This window comes from Cyprinodon tularosa, unplaced genomic scaffold (genome assembly GCF_016077235.1).
Source record: "Cyprinodon tularosa strain WSP-4 unplaced genomic scaffold, ASM1607723v1 ctg12, whole genome shotgun sequence".
In the NCBI taxonomy this organism is placed as follows: domain Eukaryota; kingdom Metazoa; phylum Chordata; class Actinopteri; order Cyprinodontiformes; family Cyprinodontidae; genus Cyprinodon; species Cyprinodon tularosa.
This window is the reverse complement of record NW_024038003.1, coordinates 3,228,982-3,256,503: the sequence shown is the minus strand read 5'-3', so window position 1 is coordinate 3,256,503 and position 27,522 is coordinate 3,228,982. Positions and strand designations below refer to the sequence as shown.

Sequence of the window (27,522 nt, the reverse complement as noted above, 5' to 3'; positions counted from 1 at the left end):
GGTTCTTTCTTGAAACATTCCGACTCCTCTGCTTATAAGGCTGAGTTTATCTGTAATTCATACTGAAGAAGCCTCTTGGAGAAGAGAAGAAATATTTTAACAAATGTTAGGATTATTTAGATTCATGATGTGTGAATCTGTTAAACCCTAATAATATGTATCAGTTGCGTGTCAGAAATATTGTTTTCCTAAGTAGTTTATCTAATCAGGACAATTCCTCTGTCAGGATAAAAAGTAATCTTCATTATGTACATGGCAAAGACTTGGGAGAGGAATGGATGTCCTGCATGTAAATACATAGTGTATTATTTTGATAAGGCTGGAGCAATCATTACATCATACACAAAAAACACAAAGCTTTCCATAACACAAAGAAGAACCCATCCAAAAGAGTTAATGCAACTTCTTATGCATGTTTCTAGTTGAGATGCATCAAGATATAATTCAGTCTGTCCTGTAGACAGGTTTCCTAGTAGAAGTGATCTAATAGGAAAAGCAACAAAAAAAGCCTTTATAAAAAATACATTCTCCTTTAACCAAATAACAATTAGAAGCAGAAAGTAATGTACAAGTTTTTTTTTTTGTAGTGCAAGATGGATAAAATACCAGTCTTTTGAAGGCTGTATACACTGAAAAAATTATCTAAAAAAAGTAAAAATGTCTTAAAATAAAATTTACCTTTAATTTGAGCAGGTAAATAAGATAATCTGCCAATGGAATTAGTATTACTCATAAAATAAGATAATTAGATAATATGCACTTGAAATATGAAAAAAACAGTTGTTTCTTTCTTATCCTAAATGTAAATTGTCTTGTCTCCCTTACATCTTCAATTCAAGAAGAAATTCACTTATTTTAAGAAAAAAATTACTCATTTAGATCTCTATTTCTTGCTGTGTAGATCAAGAGACTGAAGCACAGGGGTTATTGTAAAAGAAACTACATTTATCATACGACACTAGATGAAAAGCATCTTAGAGGGCTAAATGGATAGAAAATAAACTATAATATTAGGCAACTAAGTGTTTACTGGGCTTTGAGTGTTCTTTTAGCCACAGAGGCCCTGTGGTAGCTCAAGTTATTGAGGACACAACTGTTAGTCAGCACAGATAGCTTGGAGTTCAGAGTTTCTTTACTTTTTCCCCAATAACAATCTCCTCCTTGATCCATCTTTTCTTCTTTCACTCTGTCCTCCTCTTCCACATCCACTTCACTCTCTTCATCACTGCGTTCATCTTTTTCCAGCTGTAGAAAGCAAATATCAAGGGTTAAATAAAAAAAAACCGTTGCTCGTTGACCCTTGAATAGGTTAGAAGTGCTATCCTAAGCTCAGTTATCACTGCTGTTTCTCACCTTGCCTTTAAAAAACTTGTAAACCATGCGTAAGATAAGGCCTGCCCAGAATATATGAAGAGCTTGCAGCACCATCAGCAGGGCGTTAAAAAAGTAGTAGCCAACAAAAGGCTCAAAGACCTCCATGGAAAGAAGCAGGGTGGTACGAATGATCCTGTAAGGAGAAATTATTTAATTAAAATGGTGATAATCCAACTTTTTTAGGTCAATTAACACCACAAAGTACTTAATTGTGAAAAAGAAAATCTTTACATTATTACATTTTAGATGTATTTATTTAATACAAAAAAAAAATTTAAAAATAACTGTGGTGCATACCAACTACACTATGACGATCCACCTAAACCGACAAGCAAGGAGAACATTAATCAGAGAAAGCTCTACATCTCCGGCAGAGAAATGAAAGAGGGCCATTGATGAAGAGGCACAAAGTAAAAGGCATAGTTGAAAGAAAGCCAAAAGACACCCAATTTGTAGTTTGCCAAAAGCCGTGGGGGAGACACCAAATATTCAGGGGAAGATTTTTTGGGACTAGATGAAAACAAAACATCCTTTAGCAGGACAGCAACCCTAAATATACAAACTCTTCATTTGTTGGAAATGCATCGGAAAAGTCTAAACCGCCAAAGGAGAAATATGACTTCAAATGAGAACCATGCTTCCAAAGGAGAACCATGTCTCAAAAGGAGATGCATGAATCCAAAGGGGAAACATGAATCCAAAGGAGAAATATGTCTCCAAAGGAGAAACATAACTTCAAAGGAGAACCATGCTTCCAAAGGAGAACCATGTCTCCAAAGGAAAAAACATGAATCCAAAGAGGAAACATGCGTCCAAAGGAGAACCATGCTTCCAAAGGAGAAATATGTCTCCAAAGGAGAACCATGTTTCAAAAGGAGAACCATGCTTCCAAAGGAGAACCATGTCTCCAAAGGAGAAGCATGAATCCAAAGGAGAAGCATGAATCCAAAGGAGAACCATGCTTCCAAAGGAGAACTATGTCTCCAAAGGAAAAAACATGAATCCAAAGAGGAAACATGCGTCCAAAGGAGAACCATGCTTCCAAAGGAGAATCATGCTTCCAAAGGAGAACCATGTCTCCAACAGAGAACCATGTTTCCAAAGGAGAACCATATTTCCAAAGGAGAACCATGTTTCCAAAGGAGAACCATTCTTCCAAAGGAGAACCATGTCTCCAAAGGAGAACCATGCTTCCAAAGGAGAACCATGTCTCCAAAGGAGAACCATGTTTCCAAAGGAGAACCATGCTTCCAAAGGAGAACCATGTCTCCAACGGAGAACCATGTTTCCAAAGGAGAACCATATTTCCAAAGGAGAACCATGTTTCCAAAGGAGAACCATGCTTCCAAATGAGAACCATGTCTCCAAAGGAGACCCATGCTTCCAAAGGAGAACCATATATCCAAAGGAGAAACATGTCTCCAAAGGAGAAACATGACTCCAAAGGAGAAACTTGCGCCCAAAGGAGAACCATGTCTCCAACGGAGAACCATGTTTCCAACGGAGAACCATCTTTCCAAAGGAGAACCATATTTCCAAAGGAGAACCATGTATTATAGCCAGTTTCACACTGCACTATTTTGCGTTGATCCGTTGCTGCTTGTTATGACGCGCCTGGCGGCTAACGTACCTGTCGATCGCGTGTAAACTTGATTCAAACGATCCTCTTGCAGTACATAAGTTGTTCCAGCCAGATGAACCATTTTGTGCATAAAAAATCATTTATTCCACAATGCACGGCCACAGGGATAACAACGACTCCGCCACAGCGGTCAAAAACTTGTATGCCCTTCCGGATTCAACACCTGTCAATTACCTGTCATCTCTTCATTTGTATACTGGAGCCGACAGCCCCATCTAGTGATCACAAACAAAACAAACAAAAAATAAATAAATAAATAAAAAGAAACAAAAAATACACATATTTGGCTCCAATACCATGCTTCCAAAGGAGAACCATGCTTCCAAAGGAGAACCATGTCTCCAAAGGAGAACCATGCTTCCAAAGGAGAACCGTCCTACCAAAAGAGAACCATGTCTTCAAAGGAGAACCATGTCTCCAAAGAAGAAACTTGCGTCCAAAGGAGAACCATGTTTCCAAAGGAGAAACATGCTTCCAAAGGAGAACCATGTCTCCAAAGGAGAACCATGTTTCCAAAGGAGAACCATGCTTCCAAAAGAGAACCGTGCTACCAAAGGAGAAACATGTCTCCAAAGGAGAAACATGACTCCAAAGGAGAAAATTGTGTCCAAAGGAGAACCATGTTTCCAAAGGAGAACCGTGCTTCCAAAGGAGAACCTTGTTTCCAACGGAGAACCATGCTTCCAAAGGAGAACCTTGTTTCCAAAGGAGAACCTTGTTTCCAAAGGAGAACCGTGCTTCCAAAGGAGAACCTTGTTTCCAAAGGAGAACCATGTCTCCAAAGGAGAACCATGTTTCCAAAGGAGAACCATGCTTCCAAAAGAGAACCGTGCTACCAAAGGAGAAACATGTCTCCAAAGGAGAAACATGACTCCAAAGGAGAAAATTGTGTCCAAAGGAGAACCATGTTTCCAAAGGAGAACCGTGCTTCCAAAGGAGAACCTTGTTTCCAACGGAGAACCATGCTTCCAAAGGAGAACCTTGTTTCCAAAGGAGAACCTTGTTTCCAAAGGAGAACCGTGCTTCCAAAGGAGAACCTTGTTTCCAAAGGAGAACCGTGCTTCCAAAGGAGAACCTTGTTTCCAAAGGAGAACCGTGCTTCCAAAGGAGAACCTTGTTTCCAAAGGAGAAACGTGCTTCCAAAGGAGAACCTTGTTTCCAAAGGAGAACCGGCTTCCAAAGGAGAACCTTGTTTCCAAAGGAGAACCTTGTTTCCAAAGGAGAACCGTGCTTCCAAAGGAGAACCTTGTTTCCAAAGGAGAACCATGCTTCCAAAGGAGAACCTTGTTTCCAAAGGAGAACCTTGTTTCCAAAGGAGAACCGTGCTTCCAAAGGAGAACCTTGTTTCCAAAGGAGAACCATGTTTCCAAAGGAGAAACATGCGTCCCAAGGAGAATAATGCTTCCAAATGAGAACCATGTTTCCAAAGGAGAACCATATTTCCAAAGGAGAACCATGTTTCCAAAGGAGAACCATTCTTCCAAAGGAGAACCATGTCTCCAAAGGAGAACCATGCTTCCAAAGGAGAACCATGTCTCCAAAGGAGAACCATGTTTCCAAAGGAGAACCATGCTTCCAAAGGAGAACCATGTCTCCAACGGAGAACCATGTTTCCAAAGGAGAACCATATTTCCAAAGGAGAACCATGTTTCCAAAGGAGAACCATGCTTCCAAATGAGAACCATGTCTCCAAAGGAGACCCATGCTTCCAAAGGAGAACCATATATCCAAAGGAGAAACATGTCTCCAAAGGAGAAACATGACTCCAAAGGAGAAACTTGCGCCCAAAGGAGAACCATGTCTCCAACGGAGAACCATGTTTCCAACGGAGAACCATGTTTCCAAAGGAGAACCATATTTCCAAAGGAGAACCATGTATTATAGCCAGTTTCACACTGCACTATTTTGCGTTGATCCGTTGCTGCTTGTTATGACGCGCCTGGCGGCTAACGTACCTGTCGATCGCGTGTAAACTTGATTCAAACGATCCTCTTGCAGTACATAAGTTGTTCCAGCCAGATGAACCATTTTGTGCATAAAAAATCATTTATTCCACAATGCACGGCCACAGGGATAACAACGACTCCGCCACAGCGGTCAAAAACTTGTATGCCCTTCCGGATTCAACACCTGTCAATTACCTGTCATCTCTTCATTTGTATACTGGAGCCGACAGCCCCATCTAGTGATCACAAACAAAACAAACAAAAAATAAATAAATAAATAAAAAGAAACAAAAAATACACATATTTGGCTCCAATACCATGCTTCCAAAGGAGAACCATGCTTCCAAAGGAGAACCATGTCTCCAAAGGAGAACCATGCTTCCAAAGGAGAACCGTCCTACCAAAAGAGAACCATGTCTTCAAAGGAGAACCATGTCTCCAAAGAAGAAACTTGCGTCCAAAGGAGAACCATGTTTCCAAAGGAGAAACATGCTTCCAAAGGAGAACCATGTCTCCAAAGGAGAACCATGTTTCCAAAGGAGAACCATGCTTCCAAAAGAGAACCGTGCTACCAAAGGAGAAACATGTCTCCAAAGGAGAAACATGACTCCAAAGGAGAAACTTGTGTCCAAAGGAGAACCATGTTTCCAAAGGAGAACCGTGCTTCCAAAGGAGAACCTTGTTTCCAACGGAGAACCATGCTTCCAAAGGAGAACCTTGTTTCCAAAGGAGAACCTTGTTTCCAAAGGAGAACCGTGCTTCCAAAGGAGAACCTTGTTTCCAAAGGAGAACCGTGCTTCCAAAGGAGAACCTTGTTTCCAAAGGAGAACCGTGCTTCCAAAGGAGAACCTTGTTTCCAAAGGAGAAACGTGCTTCCAAAGGAGAACCTTGTTTCCAAAGGAGAACCGGCTTCCAAAGGAGAACCTTGTTTCCAAAGGAGAACCTTGTTTCCAAAGGAGAACCGTGCTTCCAAAGGAGAACCTTGTTTCCAAAGGAGAACCATGCTTCCAAAGGAGAACCTTGTTTCCAAAGGAGAACCTTGTTTCCAAAGGAGAACCGTGCTTCCAAAGGAGAACCTTGTTTCCAAAGGAGAACCATGTTTCCAAAGGAGAAACATGCGTCCCAAGGAGAATAATGCTTCCAAATGAGAACCATGTTTCCAAAGGAGAACCATGTTTCCAAAGGAGAACCATGTTTCCAAAGGAGAAACACGCCTCAGAAAGAAACACAGCTGTAATTTCAGCAGCGGATGGTTTTAGAATCTATTGAGTGCTGTACACAAACCAACTAGGCTTTTTTATGTTTTTATTATTTTCTTTTCACTTAATAACTCTATACTACTCAGTGTTGGTCTAACACACTATTTCCTAACACAACAAAATGGAATTTGTGTGGACAAAGTTTAAAAAGAAATAAACCTTTTTTCATTGCATTGTAATAGACACAGTTTTCCGTACATGCTAAAGACAAATTCTCACCTGCTGGGGAAAATCACCAGTCGAGTCACAAGGAAAACCACAGCAAACACAACAAACAGAGAGTCACATGTCTTCCTCCAGCCAGTGCCGTAGTTGAACATCTTAGCAGACTGCAGAATCAGCAGAAATAAAAACATTACTAAGTTTATTAACCCTTGAATTTCATGTTAAGTACCGGTAATCAGTGGGGATTAGGAGTGAACAATAATATAGGAGAAAACTAAGAAGACCATCTGAGCTGAAATGAACTCATAGCAGAAGCAGATTTACAAGAACAGATCTCATACTTTAATACTATCAAAATTTAGTATTTAAGTTATTTTATAAACCCTGCACAGTTTAGATTTTATCTGTATTTTTATGCAAAATATCTTTTATACATGCAAACTAAGATATTCATAGACACATCGATTTGAATGGACATTTTTACCGACAAAGAGGTAAAGATTTTTGTATAAGACTTGCTTCTTTTCCAGTGCAGTTACCTCTAACAGTATGTCAGACGAATCATGAAGCAGCATGACCAGGGTGCCGATACGGATGTAGTTGGCACAGTAGGAGAAACTCAGCAGGAAGATAGTCGCCAAATGGTGGATCACCTGTTCCCTAAAATCCTGGTCCAAACATATAGATTGAGCAAGTCAGCATAGAGAAACAGAAATAAGCTTCAAATATCAACAGAAAAATGTAAACTTTTGGTCACTAATTTACAGGTGTGGATGGATGTTTGTGATGGAAGCAGAAATGAAGCGAGTGAGTAGTGAACTGCTAACGCCAGCCTTGTTAGCATCGTGCTAAAATGGCAAATGCAACATGAACCAGTGATGGAACGTTGACATCCTTACCTTCCTTTTAACGTCCACAGAGATCCGCAGGAGCAGAGAGCCATAAAAACCCAACTCCAGCATGTAGTACCAGAAATGAACTCTCTCTAAGGGCTGTAACAGAGAGTCAGTGTCAATTATGTGAAATGTAGCTGTTAACAATTATTTAAATATCTGTTAATACAATTCAAAATCAAATTCTCTTTGTAAGGACTGAAATAAATAAATCATTGAATGTTTGGTATTTATAAAGCATGTTTGATGGTATGTAAGGCTCTATATACATAAAATACATCTAAAGCTTCTTTCCCACTAAAATTAGCGAGTTAAAACGGATTTGTCAAATATTGCCGATTGTTAGACCCGCTAACAATCGACATTTGGCTCCCGTTCCATTAACAAAAAAATCAGGGTCTAGCCCTCTTTCTGAAAAGACGGATTTAAAAACGGATATACTTTGCTATTTTGATGATCACTAAAAAGAGCAACAAAAATACAATAGTTTTCCAGCAAAGATGCATCTGCACATAAATCATTTTATGTGTCGTATTGTAAACATGTCAAGATGCAAGTGAAACGTTAACATGTATTTTTTATAAACTGATGCAAAGTAAGGTTAACCTGAAGTTTTAGTTCAGATTAACATAGAACACATTTTTACGCACACCACTGAGTTTATTCATGAAAAAATAAGTGTCCAAAACATTTTTCCAGACTGATGGAGGTCAATGACTGTTTCTATTCTGTTCTTTCTTTTCGATTAAAGCGAGATGTGTTGGATGTGAGATCTTTTTGCCTACTTCATGTTGTCACAGAGGTTCTGACACGCAAAGAATGATCTGTAATGGAGGAAATCATTTTCACTGCATTGTATCTTATCACTGATTAGACAAAAAGGGTAAAGATGTAACTTTTATCTTTAAATGACAAAAGTGAACTTGCCTTGGGACTACAGACGGAAGCTAGCAATGGCAATTCAGGTTTAAGACATCTCTTCTTTCAGGATTAATCATTTTTGTACACTGTCCCTGTTAAAGGTATAGTGGAGGATTTTGGCAGATTTTTTTAAAAGACCTGCCCTCTCCACTTAAAAAAAAAATCCCTATGCATAACCCTGTACCTGCTTCTGAGAGGGAACGCCTATTAAACGTGTGCAAGAGCATTGATGAGCCCATTTCTCCTTGTGCACGCTCTGTTTAAATGTTGTTGTTCTCATAGCTCATACAAGCTTACTGTGTCCGAATGCCCGTTCTAACCCATAAATACCTCAATAACTATATAGAGAGGGGACTATATAGTGGAATTTGTAGCGAACTAGGTTACCGTTCGGACAGATGATCACTACTTTATGCTAGCATCGAGAGACCATCCTGATCTCGCGAGCTTTCAAGGTTTCACTCGCAGATCAGTCGGGCTACTTTCTGTTAAAGAAAATTTGGAGCAGTTCACCAAACGAACGTCCAATCAGCATTGGCTTTGAGACAGGTTGAGGTGTGACGCAACGAGAAGTGCGACAGTTCAGTCTAAAGAACATGGCAGCTTCAGCCGCTGAAACTAGCATTAGCGTGGATATCGAGCAAGTTTTAATGGAATTACAGAGTATTTCTTCACTGAAAGAAGAGCAAAACACTGCTCTGGAGGCTTTTCTCAGAGGAAAAGATGTTTTTGCTCTTCTCCCGACTGGTTTCGGCAAGAGTTTGATCTATCATTTGGCTTGTGCCTGGCTTGTGGTGGTGTTTTCGTCGTCGCTCTGTTAGAACGTCATATGCTTCGTTGATCTGATTGGTTTATTTGGCCCGTCTATCACCAACATAGGCCAATCAGCTAACCAGTATTTTCGCCCCTTCCCAAAATTACTTCAACGGAAGGTTTCCAGATGGATATGCGGAGCAAATCCAGCAAATCCATCTGGCGGAGTCAGGTTAACTTTATGCTCCCCGTTGGTAACTCCTCCTCCACCGCCCGCTGCCTACAGCATCTTTATTACTAGACGCCGCTGTCTGGTAGCTACAGCCTATGGCGACAGCGGGCCGCTGTGACAGCAAATCTCCTGGCAAAGCATTCCGGGTTATATCTGCCTCTTCTGAGGCCTTTCTGTTTTTCTCATACACTTCGTAGACTCTTTTTCTCTTACGACCATCGGCCATTTTCAAAGGACCACTGTGAGAAATGCGACTTTCAATGACTGGCTGAAACTGGAGCACAACACATATATACGTCTGGGTTCGTATGTGCAGAAAAAGATAGCTAACAGAACAAGTATGTAGGACGGCCTTACGTAAAGATATCACCAGAATGATCGACAATTACGAGGACCACTTATTTTGATGATCCACCCGGAAAAAGACAATCCTCCAATATACCTTTAAGTAAACTAACTAAAAGCTGAAACACCAACATATTAAAACCAGTTTCTTAAACTAGCTGACTAACAATATTGTCGCCAAGTATGATGAACTATCTGTTTTTACCTGAATGGGATAGTGCCTCCAACATTCCCTATGATCCCAGAACCATGGTCTCTGTTCCCAAAAGGACAAGAAAGATGGAGCCAGAGAAGGTTTAAAAGAAACTCACACTCATTTCAAAGCAACAAGATTTCACTTAAAACTCACATTGATTAACGAGGCAAGTCCAGCTATGAATGCTGACAAGTAGAAGAAGAACCTCCAACTGTAAAACAAAAGATTAGAAATTTAGTTTAGGCAGCCTGAGGGTTTGGTGAAAGTGGTTCATTCAGCTGCTGGTTGTGATTCCCTGTTTTTAACTTGTAAACATAATGGCTTCTGTACTTGGGGGAGGATTTCGGTGTGCTTCCTGTGATGTTCAAAGACCTATAGAGGACAGATAACTTGGGACAGGATACGATAAAATGACTCACGCAGCTTCAGCAAACTTCTTGGTTTGACTGGGTCGGTCTTGGTTCCTGCGGATTCTAAACCAGCTCTCGATCTGTCTCTGGGTTTTTCCACATAACGCCATCAAACTGACAAGTTCGCTCTAAAATAGATGGACAAACAGACACATTTTGAGGTTGACCACATTCTAAAACTACTTTTTTCATCTTGCTTTATCAATTGAAAACGGAATGTCTCTGTGAGCGTTACCATGCACCTGCTAACCTTCAGTAACCTTAAAGTGGAAATGAAATAATCAGCCAAACGTACTTCATTTGCAAGCTTGTGTCTTAAAATTATCAATCATTAAATTGCAAATGTGGAAAACATAAACATATGAAAGAAAAAACGTAATGGGTTGTTTGGTTCTGTAGCTACCAGATGAATACTTTGGTAATATCAGCTATACCTCACAACCATAAAAAACAGTTTTGATATAATGGAAGACATTGCATGACATTCAAGAGGTTTCATCCCTCTAAGTTTTATGTGTGACATCAAAAGTTGCTTCACTGCATTTACTTCTGAATATATTTGATAAATGACTCTAAGCAAGAGCTTCAGGTGTGGTGATATATATACTTAAAGGTATTGTGGAGGATATTCGCAAATTTTTGAAAAGACCCAACCTCTCCACTTAAAAGAAAAATGCACATGCACAACCCTTTACCCGCTCCCAATAGGGAATGCCTATTATACGCGTCTGAGAGCATGCACGAGGCCATTTGTCCTTGTGCGCGTTGTGTCTGAGCTTACTTTCCAAATGAAGATATGACACCGGTGTTATGCCGAGAAAAACACTCAAATCTAGGGCATCCATGCATAAGAAATATGGAAACATTAAGAATATGCTTAAAAGTTTTCTTTTAGTTCATATTTTAATCCATTTTCTCATCAGTGTGCGAGACAGGAGGTAATTCTCATCATAACACCTGTAAACCAAAATGGGGACGAGAAAGTAGAACGGCCTTGTATAAACGTATCACCAGAATGATTGACAATTAGGAGGAGAACTTATTTTGATTAACCACCCGGAAAAAGAACATCCTCCACTATACCTTTAAGTGCCTCTATTATCCAGGGGGAAACCATCTTCATGGTGACTATCACTTATAGTCCCATAGGAGCCCTTTTAACCTACCTGTGTGGGCTGCTTGCTCCTGTGAGTGTAAAAGGACTCCAGCGTTGGGGAAGGGGCTGCGCTTGTTTGCACTTTGTTCTTCACCCCCAGACACCTGGCAATAGGGGGGGCCAAAAACCTGCAGACAAGGCACACCAAGAGATTACACAAATGTTGTGGAACATGTAGAATAATAATCCAGAATAATAAACTTACATTTACAGTTAGGTGATTGAAGTTTATTTAAAAATATTTTTTTTGTGTTTTTCTTAACAGCCCAACAGATAGCGGTAAATTACCTCCAAGCTGAACATGGTATTTGTCTTGTAGATGCCTTACTGATGGTTTTCAACGAATGTATTCCAGTTAAACACTGATAAAACATTTTAATTAGTCTGTAAATTCGTCTCTCTTTGCTTCCCTGGAACAACAAACACACCGGGATGTAATTGATCTCCTGGTTTTCACTCTTTAAAGATTTCTGTTGGGTCACTTGAAATGTGTTTCCATTACAATACAAGTTGAAAGGGAAAGCATAGCATGTAATCCCAACTTGTTCAACAATTAACCTTTCCTAGTTTGATCTTTGCATTTTCTAAAGCTTTTTTCTCCTGATAGCACCAAAGCCTGTCGTGTTCAGCTCATACACTTGCTCATATAATCCTCAGAGACTGTACCAGGCATATTCAACATTACGTTGCTAACACTGCTCGCTTTAGTAGAGATATAACTCCTTATTTTCCACACTTCTTTCACATTAATACCAGCAACTTAAATGTATAGTTTTGGTGATTTTATAAAACTGAAAAAACACACAGCAGATCTCAGAAACAAACTAAAATTAAAAAGCTTATGTCATGATTCTGGTGCTGATGGCTGGCTTGACTGCTCATTTCATTCATCTTTCTAGTTCTGCCTTGTTCCTCATCACTGCTCATCTGATCAACCTGCTCCTGCTTCTATTTGAACTCCTTGGTCCCAGCCATCAGTGCCAGATTATTCTTAGGCTTTTGGTGTTGAGAGTTCTCTAGTTTTTTTTTAGTGTTCTGATTGTCTGATCCTGATCCGTTTCTGTATTTGGACCTTTGAGCCTGCCTGCCCCTGTCTGATCTGTTTGTCTGGCCTGTCTTTAGACTCCTGTTGGATTCTTCTGTGGACTGAACCTGGATCTGCTTATTGACTTCACCCTGTGGATTATCCTGCCTTCGTTTGTCAGCTTCTATTTCTTCAAACTGTAAAATCCTTGTAATAAACTAAATTATAATAAAACTAAAATGCTTTCTTTAAACCAAACTACGATGTTCCTATTATATATGGCCAATTTATGTTTGAATATTTTGAAAAAAAAATATGTTGATGGGGTTTTGCATCTAAAGGCTAACTTTTCCCATCTTGGGATGTTTTCCAATCTGGCAGTTTAGGATGGCCGTCTATGGGTAAAAAAAATGTTTTTCTTTAGATTTATGGCCTAAGAGATCAATAGACTTTGGCTTAAATTGGGGAAAATTTCGTATACCCAGGCTTATTATGAAAATTTTTGGAGCTGGAAAACGTGAGTCAGTCACGATGCTGTGTTAGTGGGTGTCTGGGTGGCTTTGTGAAAGTGTGGATGTTACCCAGAAGCAGTCACTGTCGTGTCCATGTTAATAACCAAAGCCAATAAAACAGCGTTATAGAATTCTTGGTAATGGTAATGATAAGTGGGCTGGTGTAGATAACAAAATGCCAGGGCCAAAAATTCAAGTCCAAGCCGGCTGCCCAGTGATCTAAGATGTGCTGTCAGGGGCGGAGCTAGATGGGGGGCCATGGCCACCCTTAGCCAGAGATGGGAAGTAACGAAGTACAAATACTTCGTTACTGTACTCAAGTAGATTTTTCTGATATTTTTACTTTACTTTACTACTTATTTTTATGGCGACTTTTTACTTCTACTCCTTACATTTCTACACAAATATCTGTACTTTCTACTCCTTACATTTTAAAAAATTGGCTCGTTACTTTAGTTTTGAATCATTTCAATGGAGTTACCGTTATTATTTTTCACGTCATCAATGCCAAATTCAATCTAATTGGATGGGAATCTACGTTGCATTTGACGCACCACTACAAGATGAATCGACAGATTCGGCGGTATTCATTCGCGGCAAATCATTGCAGCTTGGTGGCGGTGGCGTTGGCATAGTAGTATGGACGACGAGATGATTGAAAATGAACACAACGGAGATCTAGTCCTATTGGCAGACATCCATTTAAAATGTAGGCAACGGCAGGAAAAAAGTGGTTTCTACTTTTACTTTTATACTTTAAGTAAATTTACAAGCCTGTACTTTGTTACTTTTACTTGAGTAAAGAAGTTTAATCAGTACTTCCACTTTTACCAGAATATTTTTTAACACAAGTATCTGTACTTTTACTCAAGTACGGAAAGTGAGTACTTTTGCCATCTCTGCCCTTAGCCAATCATTGGCCACCCCTACCATTTTTTTCCCTCTAATACAGATCGTGGCAGCAGTAATACTCTCAAGTGAAATATTAAAAATATAAAAAATCTTTATATATTAGCAATTACTTGACAACAAAAACACTGTGGTTAACGTGGTTATGCACATCAATATACTACATTAAAGATGATAAATGCAGATTTCACTCTCTTTTCAGAACTAGATTTTGGCTTATGGGGTAAAGAAAAAATTATGTGTTTCTGCAAGTCATCTAGGAGTGTTCAGTGAAATCATAGATAAATAACTATTTTAATAAAAACTTAATAAATAATCAATTTATGTGGATATTAGTACTTGTAAATATCAATTTATGCAGAATGATTATTGATAAAAGTAGATAAGTAATGAAAATGGAAAAGATGTTTGCCCCAGAACTCAAACCTGAAAAAACTTGATACACTATATTAGAAAGAAACATGGATGTTTAAATATATGCATCTATTTGTTTGGAAAGGCTGTAGGAAAGGATAGTTTGTATGTGGATGTTTTGCTTGTTAATTTTCCTGTTGGATCAGTGTAGATTGACCATGAGGTTCTGGCGTGGATCCACTTTCGGCCACCCCTAAGTGTACATTGGTTAGTACATGGCCACCCTTATAAAAAGGTTCTGGCTACACTTCTGTGTGCTGTACCTCTCAAACACACAACGAACTGCAACAAAGCCCAGAGCCAGGGGCAAAGCGATGAGGAGATCTTTGGGATGAGGTCGCTCCGAGGCTGGCAGCTTCTCCAGGTCTTTCCAGGTCACACCAGGAGGAAGCCAGTACTCCTGCCTCCACAGGTCCGGAAGTAGGTCCATTTTTTATCTTTTCTTTCCCCTGCAGACCAACAGAATGAGAAAGGGCGTTCAGAGAAGCCCAACAAGCAAACATGACTTTATCCTGGTGTTAGGCAGATAATTTGCCTCAAAGGTCACCTTCACTGTGCCCAGGTGGGATGCCACTCTGGTAAAATCAAATTCAATACTACAACTGTAATGTTAAGTTGCATACATCGGCGTCGCCAGACCCCATTTACTGGGGCACGTGCCCCAGTATAAATGAGCTGTGCCCCAGTATAAATCTCATGAATATTTGCAACAGTATTACATTTTTTAATGCATCAATTTAGATAATTCCAACGCGCAGCAAGTGTGTTGTTAACTCCAAATTGAGGATGAATTAGCGCCCCCACGTCAGCGCATGTCACTGCATGAACTGCAGGTAAACTAACACACTGCTCTCAACTGTTTTGGATGGGACACTGTGCGGCCGCGACGCATTTTTAGTTCTGGTAATGTTTCTTACCTGTCAATTTTAATATTTTCCCAGTGAAACCACATGATTTATAGGCTACTAACTGAAAATGACTGCATTGGTTTGTAGATGGATATCAGGAAATTCCTCACACGAAGCAGAGACAGGGAAGCAGTAAAACAAGATGAGAGAGAGGGAGGTAAGGTCCCGTGATGAATTAGTGATTTAAGCTAAGCAGTTACATTAGGGACGTTATAAGCAATATGATTGATATTTACATAATTATAGATTTACGTTTTTTTAATGTTTGCTGTAGAGGATGAGAATGACGGTGCTGGAGTAGGAAAGGGAGGATGAGGCGAGACTGACAGGCAAGGGACAGGTGAGAGACAGGAGATACAGGACCATGAAGGTGATGAGGGAGCAACAACCAGCCTCCACAAATAAGAAGGGGACATTAGTGACTTAGGGGGAAAGCATGATGGTCCTAAACAAGTGAAGTTGTCCCACTATCCCCAGCACAAATTAGGAGTAAAAAAACGTTTGTTTAATTCAAAATGGTTTGAAAGCTTTTTATGATTGAAAAAGAAAGCCTTGTCATCAAGGATATGCAGTGTGTTTTCAACTTGCTTGATAACATCATATTCCCAAGACTAACACAGGTCATCCAGATCTCCCTCACAATCCCAGTCAAAAGCTGTAGTTATGAAAGGTCATTCAGTGTGTTGAGACAACCCAGGTTGAGAAAGCTCCACACTTGGCCAAGGTACTCAATGGGACAAGACAGGCTCCATCATCTTGCTATTTTATCAGTTGAAAAGGAAGAACTTTCTAAGCTGAGTCACAGTCAAGTGATTGACCGCTTTGCAAAAATGAAAAATAGGAGGTACACTTTAATGCTCAAAAAATTAACTCATCCTGAACTTAGTTCAGGATGAGTTAACATTTCCCCTGAACTAAAACTCTGAAACCTAGAAATTAATGATTACTATAGAATGTGTATAAGGAAACGTTTTATTTTTAAAGTTGGTAATGTCTTATTTTTTATAGCTGCAATGTTGAAAATGTTCATGTTTGTTAAAACAAATATGCTCTTACACTTATTAATATCTCAACTGGTAATTTTGGTTGGAATGTATCAGGGTTGGGCAGTGTGCTTGTCTGTATTTGTGTATGGAAGGAGGGGCATATGCGGTAGGGGGTCAGTGCCCCAGTAAAGCTTTGTGCCTAGCAACGCCCCTGGTTGCATATATGTGAATTTCATCTTAACCAAGCTAAAAAAATAAAATAAAATCAGCTCCAAAGCGTAACTGAATAGGGTTAGGTTTAACCCTAACACTATAATAAAGATAAATGTAAAGGACACAATGTTCCAAAACATAAAATTGTAGTAAATAAAAAACAAAATGTAAACAAAAAGAAGTGAGAACTAACCATCTGATCAGACTTCTAAATAAAGAGCAGTGAGGCTGCAGCAGAAAACACTGTATTCATTGTTACAGTAACAGAGTGGGGAAGCCGTGCAGAGAGAGACGGCCTGAGAGAGCAGAGCCTCACCTGTCAGCGAAAGGATCAGATCTATCGATGTTCTGCTCAAACCTGCAGACAGGAGGACAATAACACAAATGAGGCGGATATCTGGTCGGGTCTCTGTGGCACAGGCTGCGGAAGGATGCGCCTCAGTGCGGCTGTAGACTCCAGGAGTGCAGACACATCAGTCAAGCTTGACAGGATGACAGGAAGTGGGGGGGTCTTTTCAAAATAAAACACCGATTATCTGTTTGGATCTGCAAAAGGGAAGCGAGGTGGCAAAAGAGGTTTCTTTACAGAGAGGAAAGCAGAAAATGATTTGTATTTACAACACCAATAGAAGCACTGTATATCTTTAGCAGGGGCGGAGCTAGATGGGGGGCCACATTGGCCACCAGAGGCGTAGTCAGAAATTTTTGATAAGGGCGGCCAGGCTATAACCAATGTAAACTGAGGGGTGGCTAAAAGCGGATAGGCACCAGAACCTCAGGGTTAAGCCAAAGATAAGACAAACTACACTTTCCTTCAACCTTTGCTAACAAATAGACACATATATTTAAACATCTGTGCTTTTAAGATAAAAGGTATAGTGGATACAATTATTCCAGGTTTGAGTTCTGGGGCGAACATATTTTCCATTGTTATTACTTACCTACTTGTATCAATAATCATTCTGCATAAGATTGATATTTGCAAGTACTAATATCGACATAAATTGATTATTTATTAAGTTTTTTATTGAAATAGTTATTTATCTATGATTTCACTGTAGACTCCTAGATGACTTGCAGAAACACATCATTTTCTCTTTAACCCATAAAAAACAAAATCTAGTTCTGAAAAGGGCATGAATTCTGTACTTATCATCTTTAATGTTACTATATTGATGTGTATAATTAACAACAGTGTTTTTGTTGTCAAGAAATTATAAATACATGAAAAAATAGTAAGTAATACATGAAAAATTAAAATAAATATTCCACTTGAGAGTATTACTGCTGCCACCATCTGTATTAGAGGGGGAAGAATGTTAGGGGTGGCCACAGGGGTGGCTAAGGGTGGCAGTGGCCACCCCTGGCCCCCCATCTAGCTCCGCCCCTGTTGGCCACCCCTACCATTTTTTCCCTTCTAATACAGATGGTGGCAGCAGTAATACTCTCACGTGGAATATTAACAATATTAAAAATCTTCATATATTAGCAATTACTTGTCAAAAAAACACTCTGGTTAACGTCGTTATGCACATCAGTATACGAACATTAAAGATGATAAACACAGAATTCATACTCTTTTCCAAACTAGATTTTGTCTTATGGGGTAAAGAAAAAATCATGTGTTTCTGCAAGTCTTCAGGGAGTCTTCAGTGAAATCACAGATAACTATTTTAATAAAAACCCTAATAACTAATCAATTTGTGTACATATTAGTACTTGTACATATCAGTTTTATACAGAAAGATTTATTTGATAAAAGTAGGTAAGTAATGACAATGGAAAAGATGTTCGCCCCAGAACTCAAACCTGAAACAATTTTGTATCCACTATACCTTTTATCTAGAAAGCATGGATGTTTAAATATATGCATCTATTTGTCTGGTGAGGCAGAAGGAAAGGATAGTTTTTCTTAATATGGACGTTGTGCTGTGTACATTGCTTACTGCCTGGCCACTATTATAAAAAGGTTCTGGCTACACCTCTAATCTTTAGAGTCAAACCAGAGTAATATAGTTAAAGTAGTATTTTAACACACCATTTTTCTACTTTGTTATAACCACCGCTATATTTTGGCTCCCCAATTTAGATGTAAGTGGGTTTATTTTAGAAAAAAAAAATTGTGCTTAAATTAAATATGAATGGAATTTTTTTATATATTTTTTTTTTTGATACAATTTGAAAAACGTCTTGTGCATTTATCTCTGATGCCCCTAAATGAAATCCGATGCAACCAAGCCCTTGTCTTAGAAAACAGCCCAGTGGTGTTTAAATCACATAAGATAATAAAAATAAAAATACCTGATCTTTGAAGGCCTCAGATGTTTGTTAAAGAACAAATACCTTCATGAAGACCGAGCAGCACACCAGACAGGACACTGTTCACACATAATCAAAATCTTAAAAGAGTGTAAAGATGCAAAGACATGCCTGGTTATCTGAGCTGATGGGAGGAGCAAGGACAGCAGTAACCACAACTCACATTCTAAACATGTGGAAGAGGATGTTCTGGTCACATGGGCTAACATTTCATCAACAACATTGATAACACAGATATACTGTTATTTATAGGTCTTCACAAACATTTAACAGATTTTAAAAAGTGTGTGGTTTTGGTTATACTTAATCGTTCTACAATATTACAGCTGGTAAAACATAAATTAGGGTTAGATTGTAAATATCGCCAAAAAAATTGGTATAAATTATAATTAATAAATCCAATCCAATATTGGCCAGTTTATCTAGTTGTTGGTTTTCCCTGATTTATTGTCTTACAATTCTTTAAAAAACTTTTAAATCAACTAAAAGTTGGATGAACAGCTTTCTGAGGCCTGGTTCTGTGTACTAAATTACTTATTGTAAAGCATAACTGTTCAGTGGATGTTACTGTTTTGGGTTTGATCTTTAACATATGCAAATAAATGAAGATGGGACCAAAGAAAAAAAATCTACCAAATTAGTTTTAGAATAAAACAACTCTACCAAATATAAGGTGTTCACAGACATCTGCTTTTCTAGCAGCTCAGAGACTAGTCCTTTAATTAGCTCAAACATTAATGTATTTCATTGAGATTTTAAATGAGTAACTAATGCAAACTGTAGTGATGCACAGTTGGAAGAAAGAGAGACAATGGTAGAGGAATACACTAAAAAGTGGGCCGTGTTTTATAACCAGTCAGTCTCAGTGAAGTTTGTTAAAAATTCCTTGGGGCTATTCTTCCACCAGCTTTGCACATCAAGAGTCTGAGATTTGGCTCCATTGGGGCAAAAGTGAGCGTTGATTTTTCCGATCCTGTCACTCTGTCATGATTTGATTTAGACATGGACTAAAATATGGATTTGTTCTGCAACCTTTCAAATTTTAGCTGTTGGTCGATATCTGTAAGTTCACGAGGATCTATTTTCTGCCATGCAAAGTATAGGGAAATACACCTTTGCTTTTTCTAAAAATAAAAACACAGCACAGATGCTCTCTTTCAGCCCTGTGTGAACTAGGAAGGTAGGGTGTTCTCCTACCTGCACTGAAAAACAGAAGCATGATTTGCATGTTTCTGGGTGTGAACTGAACTTCTCTTTCTGTTTGTCAGCGCTGTTGTAAGGGGAGATCTATTCAAATAGATGGCTCTGTCTGCTTTAGATGTCTTTTTTTCCCTGAAGCGACAAACACAGAGATACTTCACTGCTCAGGGATCAGGTTTCAGACATATGGAAATACGGCCTTCATATCAGCCTGGCGGTCAGCTAGACTAAGGTCATCATTTCCTCTTTTTTTTTTTTTATCTTGGCTGATTGTTTATTGTTTGTGTGCATAAGGGAACTGGACACCCTTTTTTTGTTTCTTTGTCAGGGAAATAACTCATCAGAAACCAGCGAAGAAAAGTGGGTCTTGTTCAGGAGCAGACTAATGAGGAGCTGGGGTTCCAACCATTTGACAAACTGAACCAAAAAAAGAGCCGCTTCAGTCCCCATAACAAAGTCTGACTGGAGTCTTTGTTCTAAATATGTAATGACTTGTAATAATTTTAATATGTTTCATTTTCATGGTAAGAAACAGCCTGTAAATTATTATTATTATCAAGAGGAGCGTGACTGTTAGAGGCATAAGGGTAAAATGAAATTGTTCTGTATTATAGTTTTATTGGCAGTTCAGATGAAAAGATGTTTATTCATTTCTTATGTCCTCATTTACTTAATGCTCAGGTCAATGAAATGTTTCAACTTAAAACTACTTGAAATAGGAATTAGGGTAAGGGCTTTTAATTGAACATTTACATGATAGATATGTACATTTTGAAAATGTAAGCTTGATGCGTCAAGATCTTCAAACTCATATTATAATATCCCTAGTGGAATAGAAACTACAGATTTCTGTGTCTTTTTGTTGTTGTTTTTTGGCACAAACAGCACCATCTGATGGTGAATCCAACACTGACATTGATCCCATATCAGGCTGCAGTCTTCCCCACAAATATTCACACCACTAGATTATATATCCAAAAAGGTTTGCTTTTATATCCATCTATATTACTATCTCCCAAAAGTTAAATGGAAACCAACCAAAGCATTTGTTATTTTTTTCTACATGAGCCGTGGTTTCTATTAACTTTGAAGGAACTTTGAAATACTTAGTCATAGTTTCATGTGACATACCGAAGTCAACTTCTCCCTCCCATCCCTTCATTTAAGAGCTTGGGCTGAAACAATTAATTGTGATTAATCGATTACTGAAATAACCGTCAACTAATTTAGTAATCTATTAGTCATTTAATGGAGCATGAAGGCTCTAAAATGTGCCTTTAGGTGAGAGAGCAGTAAGTATTCCAAAATAAAAATTAAAAATAGAAATATTTAGCATTTAAGATAAAAATGCTTTTTGTCTGTTAATATTCTCTATCCAGAAGTATTCTTTAAGGAACCTTATATCCCCTTATTATCCTGTTATAAATAGATTAATTTAAAAAATAATCAAAAGATTATTCAACTAGCAAATAATGATTAGTTGCATTCCTAATGAGAACAGTAGGAAAACATCTGATTTTAGTAAGTAAAATGTCTGTTGATCGTCACAAGTCACGAAACTGCTCATCTAAACATTTACATTTTTGCTCTGAATTAAAGCAGTCATTAAATAGTGCAGATGTGCAAATATTGCACAAATATTATGTGCAAATATTATCTCTAAACCTAAAAAGTTGTGGTTTTTAGAGTCACCAGGTCTGACTGCTAACCAGATTTTGGAGCCTGCTGTCTCTGTCTCTCTACTCTTTATCATTTTTTGCAAGTCAATAGTCAGATTCTTTTAAAATAAAAAAAGATTCTCATCCTGTCTGAATCTTCTCAGAGGGACTAAGGTGTGCACAACTGGGGAGTAAACTTCTCTGCTGATTATTATTTTTAAAGTATCCAGAAGAGGTCACTGTAAATCAAAGTAGGACAATTTAGACCTTATGTGTGGAACATTTGAGATTAATCTAGAAAATATCTAAAAACAAACTGTCTCCCTGTAGTATATGCTCTTTGGAGTGGCCATAGTGGGAATACTAGAAGAACCTGCTCTGATGGCTTCATCTCTACACAGATTCACGGTTTGTTGTTCACTCTTTTGTTTTTTGTATTCTCCTGTTTCCCATTATATGCATCATATCATGTTTGTATAACTAGCAGCCATGCATGCATTAGTATATTCACTAGATCTAGAAATAAATCAGCAAAAGGTATAAAGACTGACAAAAAAATGGAGACACTTTTAATCATATTAATATTATATATTTTACAACAGCATAAAAGTAGTACAAACACAACAGACAGGTACATTTTCAGGCTTTCTTCTAGTCATCATCATGATTTTGCCATAAGTTCACTGATTATATATGAAACAGGGAAAAAAAAGGAGCAGACATTATTACTATATAGAAAATCCCCAATCCAAAGGCACTGCTGGATAGATTTGGTTGGTGCAATGGATGGAGGTAAAACCGATTAGGGGGAGGGTAGTAGCGTACATGTATTTCATAATCATAACTTATGCAGCTGGTTATCAGTCAGCACTGTGACCCTGCACACTGAGCCTTATAAGCCTCTTAAAGAAGGCAAAACCCTCCAACAAAGTATGATCCAGTAAATGTTAAGCTTGTATATGGATTTTTTAATCTTATGAAATCAAAATTAATGAAACTGTAAAAAGAAAAACAAAGCGGTTAATTGGAGACCCTCTAATCGAAGTTTCTAAAATTATTTTCCGTCAGGAAATGAGAGGTGCCACACAGGCCAAGCAAAAACCACCAGGATTCCCATTTAAAATATATTCTAATTAGAGACAAGATGTTCTAACAGCCTTGAAATAAAAACAAAACTTCTACATTTTACAACAGCAAAGAGTGCCTGAATTTTAGGCCTCCAGAGTTGGCATAACAGACTTTATTAGTTGGGTCTCAATATCTTCCATGTCTAGCCTAAACTCATTTAGCTTCACTCTTATTCAATCAGGATATCTATTTATGATTCAGCCCTGGGATTTGTAAAAGCATTATAGAATTACAAAAGGACATGAAAAAGTACAGTCACCATATAATGTAGCGATACAGATCATTTTCCCTCTGCTTCTGTTTGTCGCTGAAGCAATGAGGACACAAATACTTACTGCTTCTGTCGTTTCTGCATTTTCAGCTTTTATAATGTTAGAGTCTTGCAAAAGTCTTCATACCACCTTTTTTTTTTTACATTGTGGGAAAGATTTAGACAAAATACTGCATCTTTGTGAAGGGGAGAAATAGAGAGGATTGGTTATTTTTATTTATTTATTTATTTATTTTTACATTTTTCCCAGTTAAATACAAGACAAGTGTCAATTTAATCACATTTCTCTAATAAAGTTGACTTCTCAAGATAATTAGTTGGTAAACTAATACATGGAAGAAGGTTGTCTGGTCCCATAGGACCAATATTAAGCTCTCTGGATGATTCTAAATATAAGTCGATCCTGAAAGAAAACACCAAATATACACCTAAAGTACAAAGGAGTAGCTTTAATCAAAGTATTTTTACAGGTTATGTCCCATGTTCCAATCTATCTAAAGTTTCCATTGAAATCAAGGAACAAAAAGTGCTCAGGGGTAATTAATGCCTTTGCAAGGCACATACAAACATGGACAATGAAAACTTGCTTAAATGCCAACCAATTATAAGTTTCGTGCTAACACTGACTTCTCTTTCATTTTCAGAAACTCCAAACATGAAGTTGGTTGAAATTCCTCTTGCAGACTCTTCTTTCCTCTGTTTTAAGGTCACCCTTTTACTTTACACCATTGCATACTCAAACTGTCCTCTGTCCAGTGCCTTGTGATCTGTCCATGTTGATGAAGGCATGCTACTGTAAGGATCCAGCAAGATTCGGACACAGCGTACCACCAGGAAAAGCAGCAGCAGAACCAGGAGACCTACGAAGCAGAGTGCTGAGCCTTGTTCAGGGTGGCCTGGTGGGGGCTGCATTACCGTCGACCCTCTGGAGAACCCGGGCGGGGCAGGAGAGGAGAAATCATAGTCCACAACCCAATAGGGTATGTCGCTCATCCTGAGTGGGTGTTTAAAAAGTATCTTATTGTTTAACTTTATGTTTTACAGTCAGACACAGAGAGGACTAGCATTGCTGCATTTACTCATCTTTGTCCCTGAGTTTGATTTCTGACGTCACAGTGTTAAATCTGGCAGCAGGTGATTATACTGGAGTGTGGTGTTTCCCTTAAGCCAGAGGGCACGTACAAAAAGCAGGGCACGGATCACTGGTGCAGATTAATAAGCCCTCAGGTAAACTGAGAAGCAAGCCAAGGCACGCTCAGCGAGGTTTAATCATGTCTAATTGGCTGGTATCAGGTGATTCTTTATATCGCTTCCCCTGCAAATAATTACTCAGACAGGAGCTTAATATCAATACTTCAAATTACTGCTAGAAACATCTGTTGGAGAAAATCTCTAAAAACACATTTTGAGATTTCAGAATCACTCCTCAAATAAATCAGAGCTTTCAATGTCTATAGTTGTATTTAATTAGCGAAGTGTTTCATTTATTCTTCACTGAGTTGTTGAATTCCTGAAACGCTTTTTTTAAAATGAGTTTTTCATCCTGAGTGGGTAAGAACATCTCTGAGAAGTCACTAATTTGGAAACCTAAGAGAGACAAAGAGAAAAGAAATAGAAGAAGCATCAGTGATTGTGGAGCAAACACAGCTGCAGAACATAGATGTGGTGGTTCAGGGCCAGTAAATGGTTCCTGGACAAAAATCAGTTGTTCTAAAATCGATTCCATTATAAAACGGATTCCTTTTCTTCCAGAAAATATGTGACACAAACCATGTTGTCTGTCCTGATTACAGCATGGGATACTATAAGTAAACCCAGCTTTGATGATGGAGGAGATACGTTAAAGAAAAAAATCCTTGGGGAATTCTCTGTGGTCTCTTTAATGAGACCTGGAAGGAAAATACATTTCCTGTAGTAGACATTTTTACCAAGTCAGCATTTTCTATTCCAGGAGGCTTTGTCTCCCCTCTGACCACCCCCTTAGATCCTCCCAAAGGCACATTACAGCTCCCCTGCTCTCTGCAAGCCACAGAGGATCCAAGTGTACCTGTAATAGGGGTCTTGAACCCACAAAAAAAAGGTTTTTAACTCAGGATCAGTTAGCACATGCCTCCAAAAGAGCTAGAGTCTCTATATAGCAGAACTCCTGCAGAACACAATGCAGAAAGTATACACCAAAGTGTGGGGAATGCATAAGAATGAGGCTGCTATTGGGAAAGGTTCAACAACAAAGAGTCTGCACTGGCAGCACATTTCTCTCTAAGAGCTGCATAATCTTGCTTTTCTTAAGGATGTAAGAGTTTGGCTGATTTTCATCTCCTGCCAGAGAACTTGACAGAATTCATATTCTAACCAGCACACTGATGGGCAAAGGGCTTCTCAGATAATTCACAGGTTGCAAAACATATAATGCTGCTCTGCTTTGTCACATGACTGAAAGGTGATTGAGCTGCAGTTTGGAATTTAAGACTTCTTTTGGTAAACTTTACGGTTCTTCTTTGCGTGTTTGTTAATAATTTCATCATTTTAAAAACCAATTTGAAATTATGTCAAGCAATGCATTAAAGATAATTGACTTTCTGTGCAGCAAATACAGACAAAAAAGGTCATCAGTTTTTAGCAGGTCTTTCATCAACTTAATGAGCTGTTAAGAGTCAAAACAACAACAACAACATTTTTCACCCCCCCGAAAAAAAACATACAAAAAAAACAAAAACAATTATCTGCTTTTGTGAGTAAGATTATTATAGTTTAGAAATAAAAACTCTAAAATCCCTTAGAAAATAAATGCAGTAAACACCAACTAGCCAAGCCAATGTCTTCTGACACCAAAGCATGCTCAGTGACATATGGCCTTCCACAGCGAGTAATACCTGTCCCTGTTATCTTCTCCTGTGGATTATTTGACAGCAGCTTTAAAAATGTCAAGGTCTTTTTAAAGAGATATATATATTTTTAATTTAAATCTGAAGACAGATTCAACCCCCAATTCAAATAACATTTTTTCTGTCTTTTTACAGTAATATTGTAAAAATGTAAATGTTTAAGAGCAGAAGTGCTGAGGAATGATACACATTTTAGATGTGAAAATAATAAAATTAAAAGTTACTTTGCACTATAGGAAGCTCTGAAATATCCAAGCAGAATGCAGATTAGTCAATCTGTTTCTCTTCTTACAAGTTAACATAAAAGGGGATTACAGGTCAGGTTAGATGGGTAAAATTGCTCTGTCAACTGTTACTAAATCAATAACCATAAGAGGTTAAACAACAATTTAGATAACAGGGAAAAATGTTCACAGTTATCAGGAATGTTAACAGCACTTCACATTAAGAAAAGTCAGTCACCATCGAGGTGTGTCTCCAGGGTTTGAGCTTACCGTCGATTCTCCAGCAGCGGCTGATGTTTCAGCACCACGGACAGCTCTGGGAGTCCTCCTCTGCAGGTGGAGCCTCAGGTCTGAACTTCACGCGCCTCCTCTGCTCCCACAGGGGCTTTAATGTCCTCACCCTCGATAGGATCCTCCTCTCTACTCCTCCCTCCCAGTTTGTCACTGAACTGTGTTGTTCTTTGTGGAAGGACAGTTTGTGTTTTTTCCTGCTCTAAGATCCTTCTTCTTTAATTAGGTTTAATACCAGAATTCAGACTTTATGTCTGTTTTTATAATTTTACATGCCTGGCAAAACAATGATATTTAAAAGACATACTTAAAAACATAGTAATTGAAGAAGATTCCTGTGTTGATTTTAACATCATGAGTCATTGTGAGATTTTCTAGGTGGAAAAAAAATGTTCTAAATGTATTGAGGATGAGGTGATCAAATAGTAAATATGTAAGCTAAACTCAGCCACAAGTTTTTAATTTCTTTCATAAAAAAAACAAGGTAATTCTAGAAAACATACACATGCTTTACCATTTAGAGCTTAAGTCGTTTTTTGCTGATTTAACTAAAAAAGCTTAAAAAGGCAACATTACCAGTAATGAAACATGCAGATTCTGTGTGCTGTCTCTCTTTATAGTCCGTATAATTCATAAAGTTATTCCCACCTTCTAGCTTAGTATTTTTTTGAGCCAGGCATGAAGCAAGTCTGGCATTAGTCAACTTAGATTCAGTTCAATTGATCTATATAAAGTGCAAACTCAGAAAAATATAATTTTAAAGGCACAAGACAAAAACATATTTACCATACAAAATAAAAAAAATCTGATATAAAGACTATTCAGAAATATTAAGCTCCAAGTAAATAAATACTACATATCCCAATTTAGTCCTTGACATAATATAGTGTAGTCTGTATGCTTTTTGTAAAACCAAATCTTATACCCGATAAACCCAAAAAAATTAAATCACAGTAAAGTTATGACCTAAGCTGGGTGAAAATTATAAAAAGCGGGGGGAAAAGGGCTTAGAATGCTGCTTTTAAATTACTTGGGATATCTTTTACAGATGCAAAATATTATGCATTGATTTAAAACATTTAAATATGATTTTAAAAACTACAAAAAGTTTTTTTTTTTCCTTTTTTACAATATCATATATATCCTGAGGGGTGAAAGTGCTCTGAGGTTTTTGTCTACTTTTTCAGTTCCATCTTAAACTAAGTCAGATTTCAGATGAACGTTAATATCACATTGTATACGGTCAAAATGTTACAGTAGGTCAGGTTTTATAATATGGATTTATGTC

At 38.1% G+C, this 27,522-nt stretch overlaps 1 protein-coding gene and 1 long non-coding RNA gene across 3 annotated transcripts; both read right to left on the bottom strand.

Moving 5' to 3' along the window:
• Positions 1 to 819: 819 nt before the first annotated feature.
• Positions 820 to 18,629, bottom strand: LOC119774094 (ceramide synthase 2-like). Of its 2 annotated transcripts, none has more exons than XM_038271421.1 (12): positions 18,560 to 18,629; positions 16,575 to 16,804; positions 14,415 to 14,608; positions 11,303 to 11,420; positions 10,146 to 10,264; positions 9,880 to 9,937; positions 9,736 to 9,786; positions 7,286 to 7,378; positions 6,926 to 7,054; positions 6,441 to 6,550; positions 1,354 to 1,507; positions 820 to 1,245 (listed from the first exon to the last, which is right to left on the bottom strand). In XM_038271421.1, exons 3-12 carry the CDS (start codon positions 14,579 to 14,581, stop codon positions 1,027 to 1,029), a joined length of 1,218 nt encoding a protein of 405 aa, XP_038127349.1. In that variant the 5' UTR covers positions 14,582 to 14,608; positions 16,575 to 16,804; positions 18,560 to 18,629; the 3' UTR covers positions 820 to 1,026. The 2 variants fall into 2 exon arrangements, with proteins under 2 accessions (XP_038127349.1, XP_038127357.1); XM_038271429.1 differs by having other exon boundaries at positions 14,415 to 14,600; positions 18,560 to 18,628.
• A 5,731-nt stretch (positions 18,630 to 24,360) lies between these two features.
• Positions 24,361 to 26,358, bottom strand: LOC119774090. Its single transcript, XR_005279488.1, has 2 exons — positions 26,214 to 26,358; positions 24,361 to 24,421 (listed from the first exon to the last, which is right to left on the bottom strand). It is a non-coding gene; the product is annotated as an uncharacterized LOC119774090 (long non-coding RNA).
• Positions 26,359 to 27,522: the final 1,164 nt, after the last annotated feature.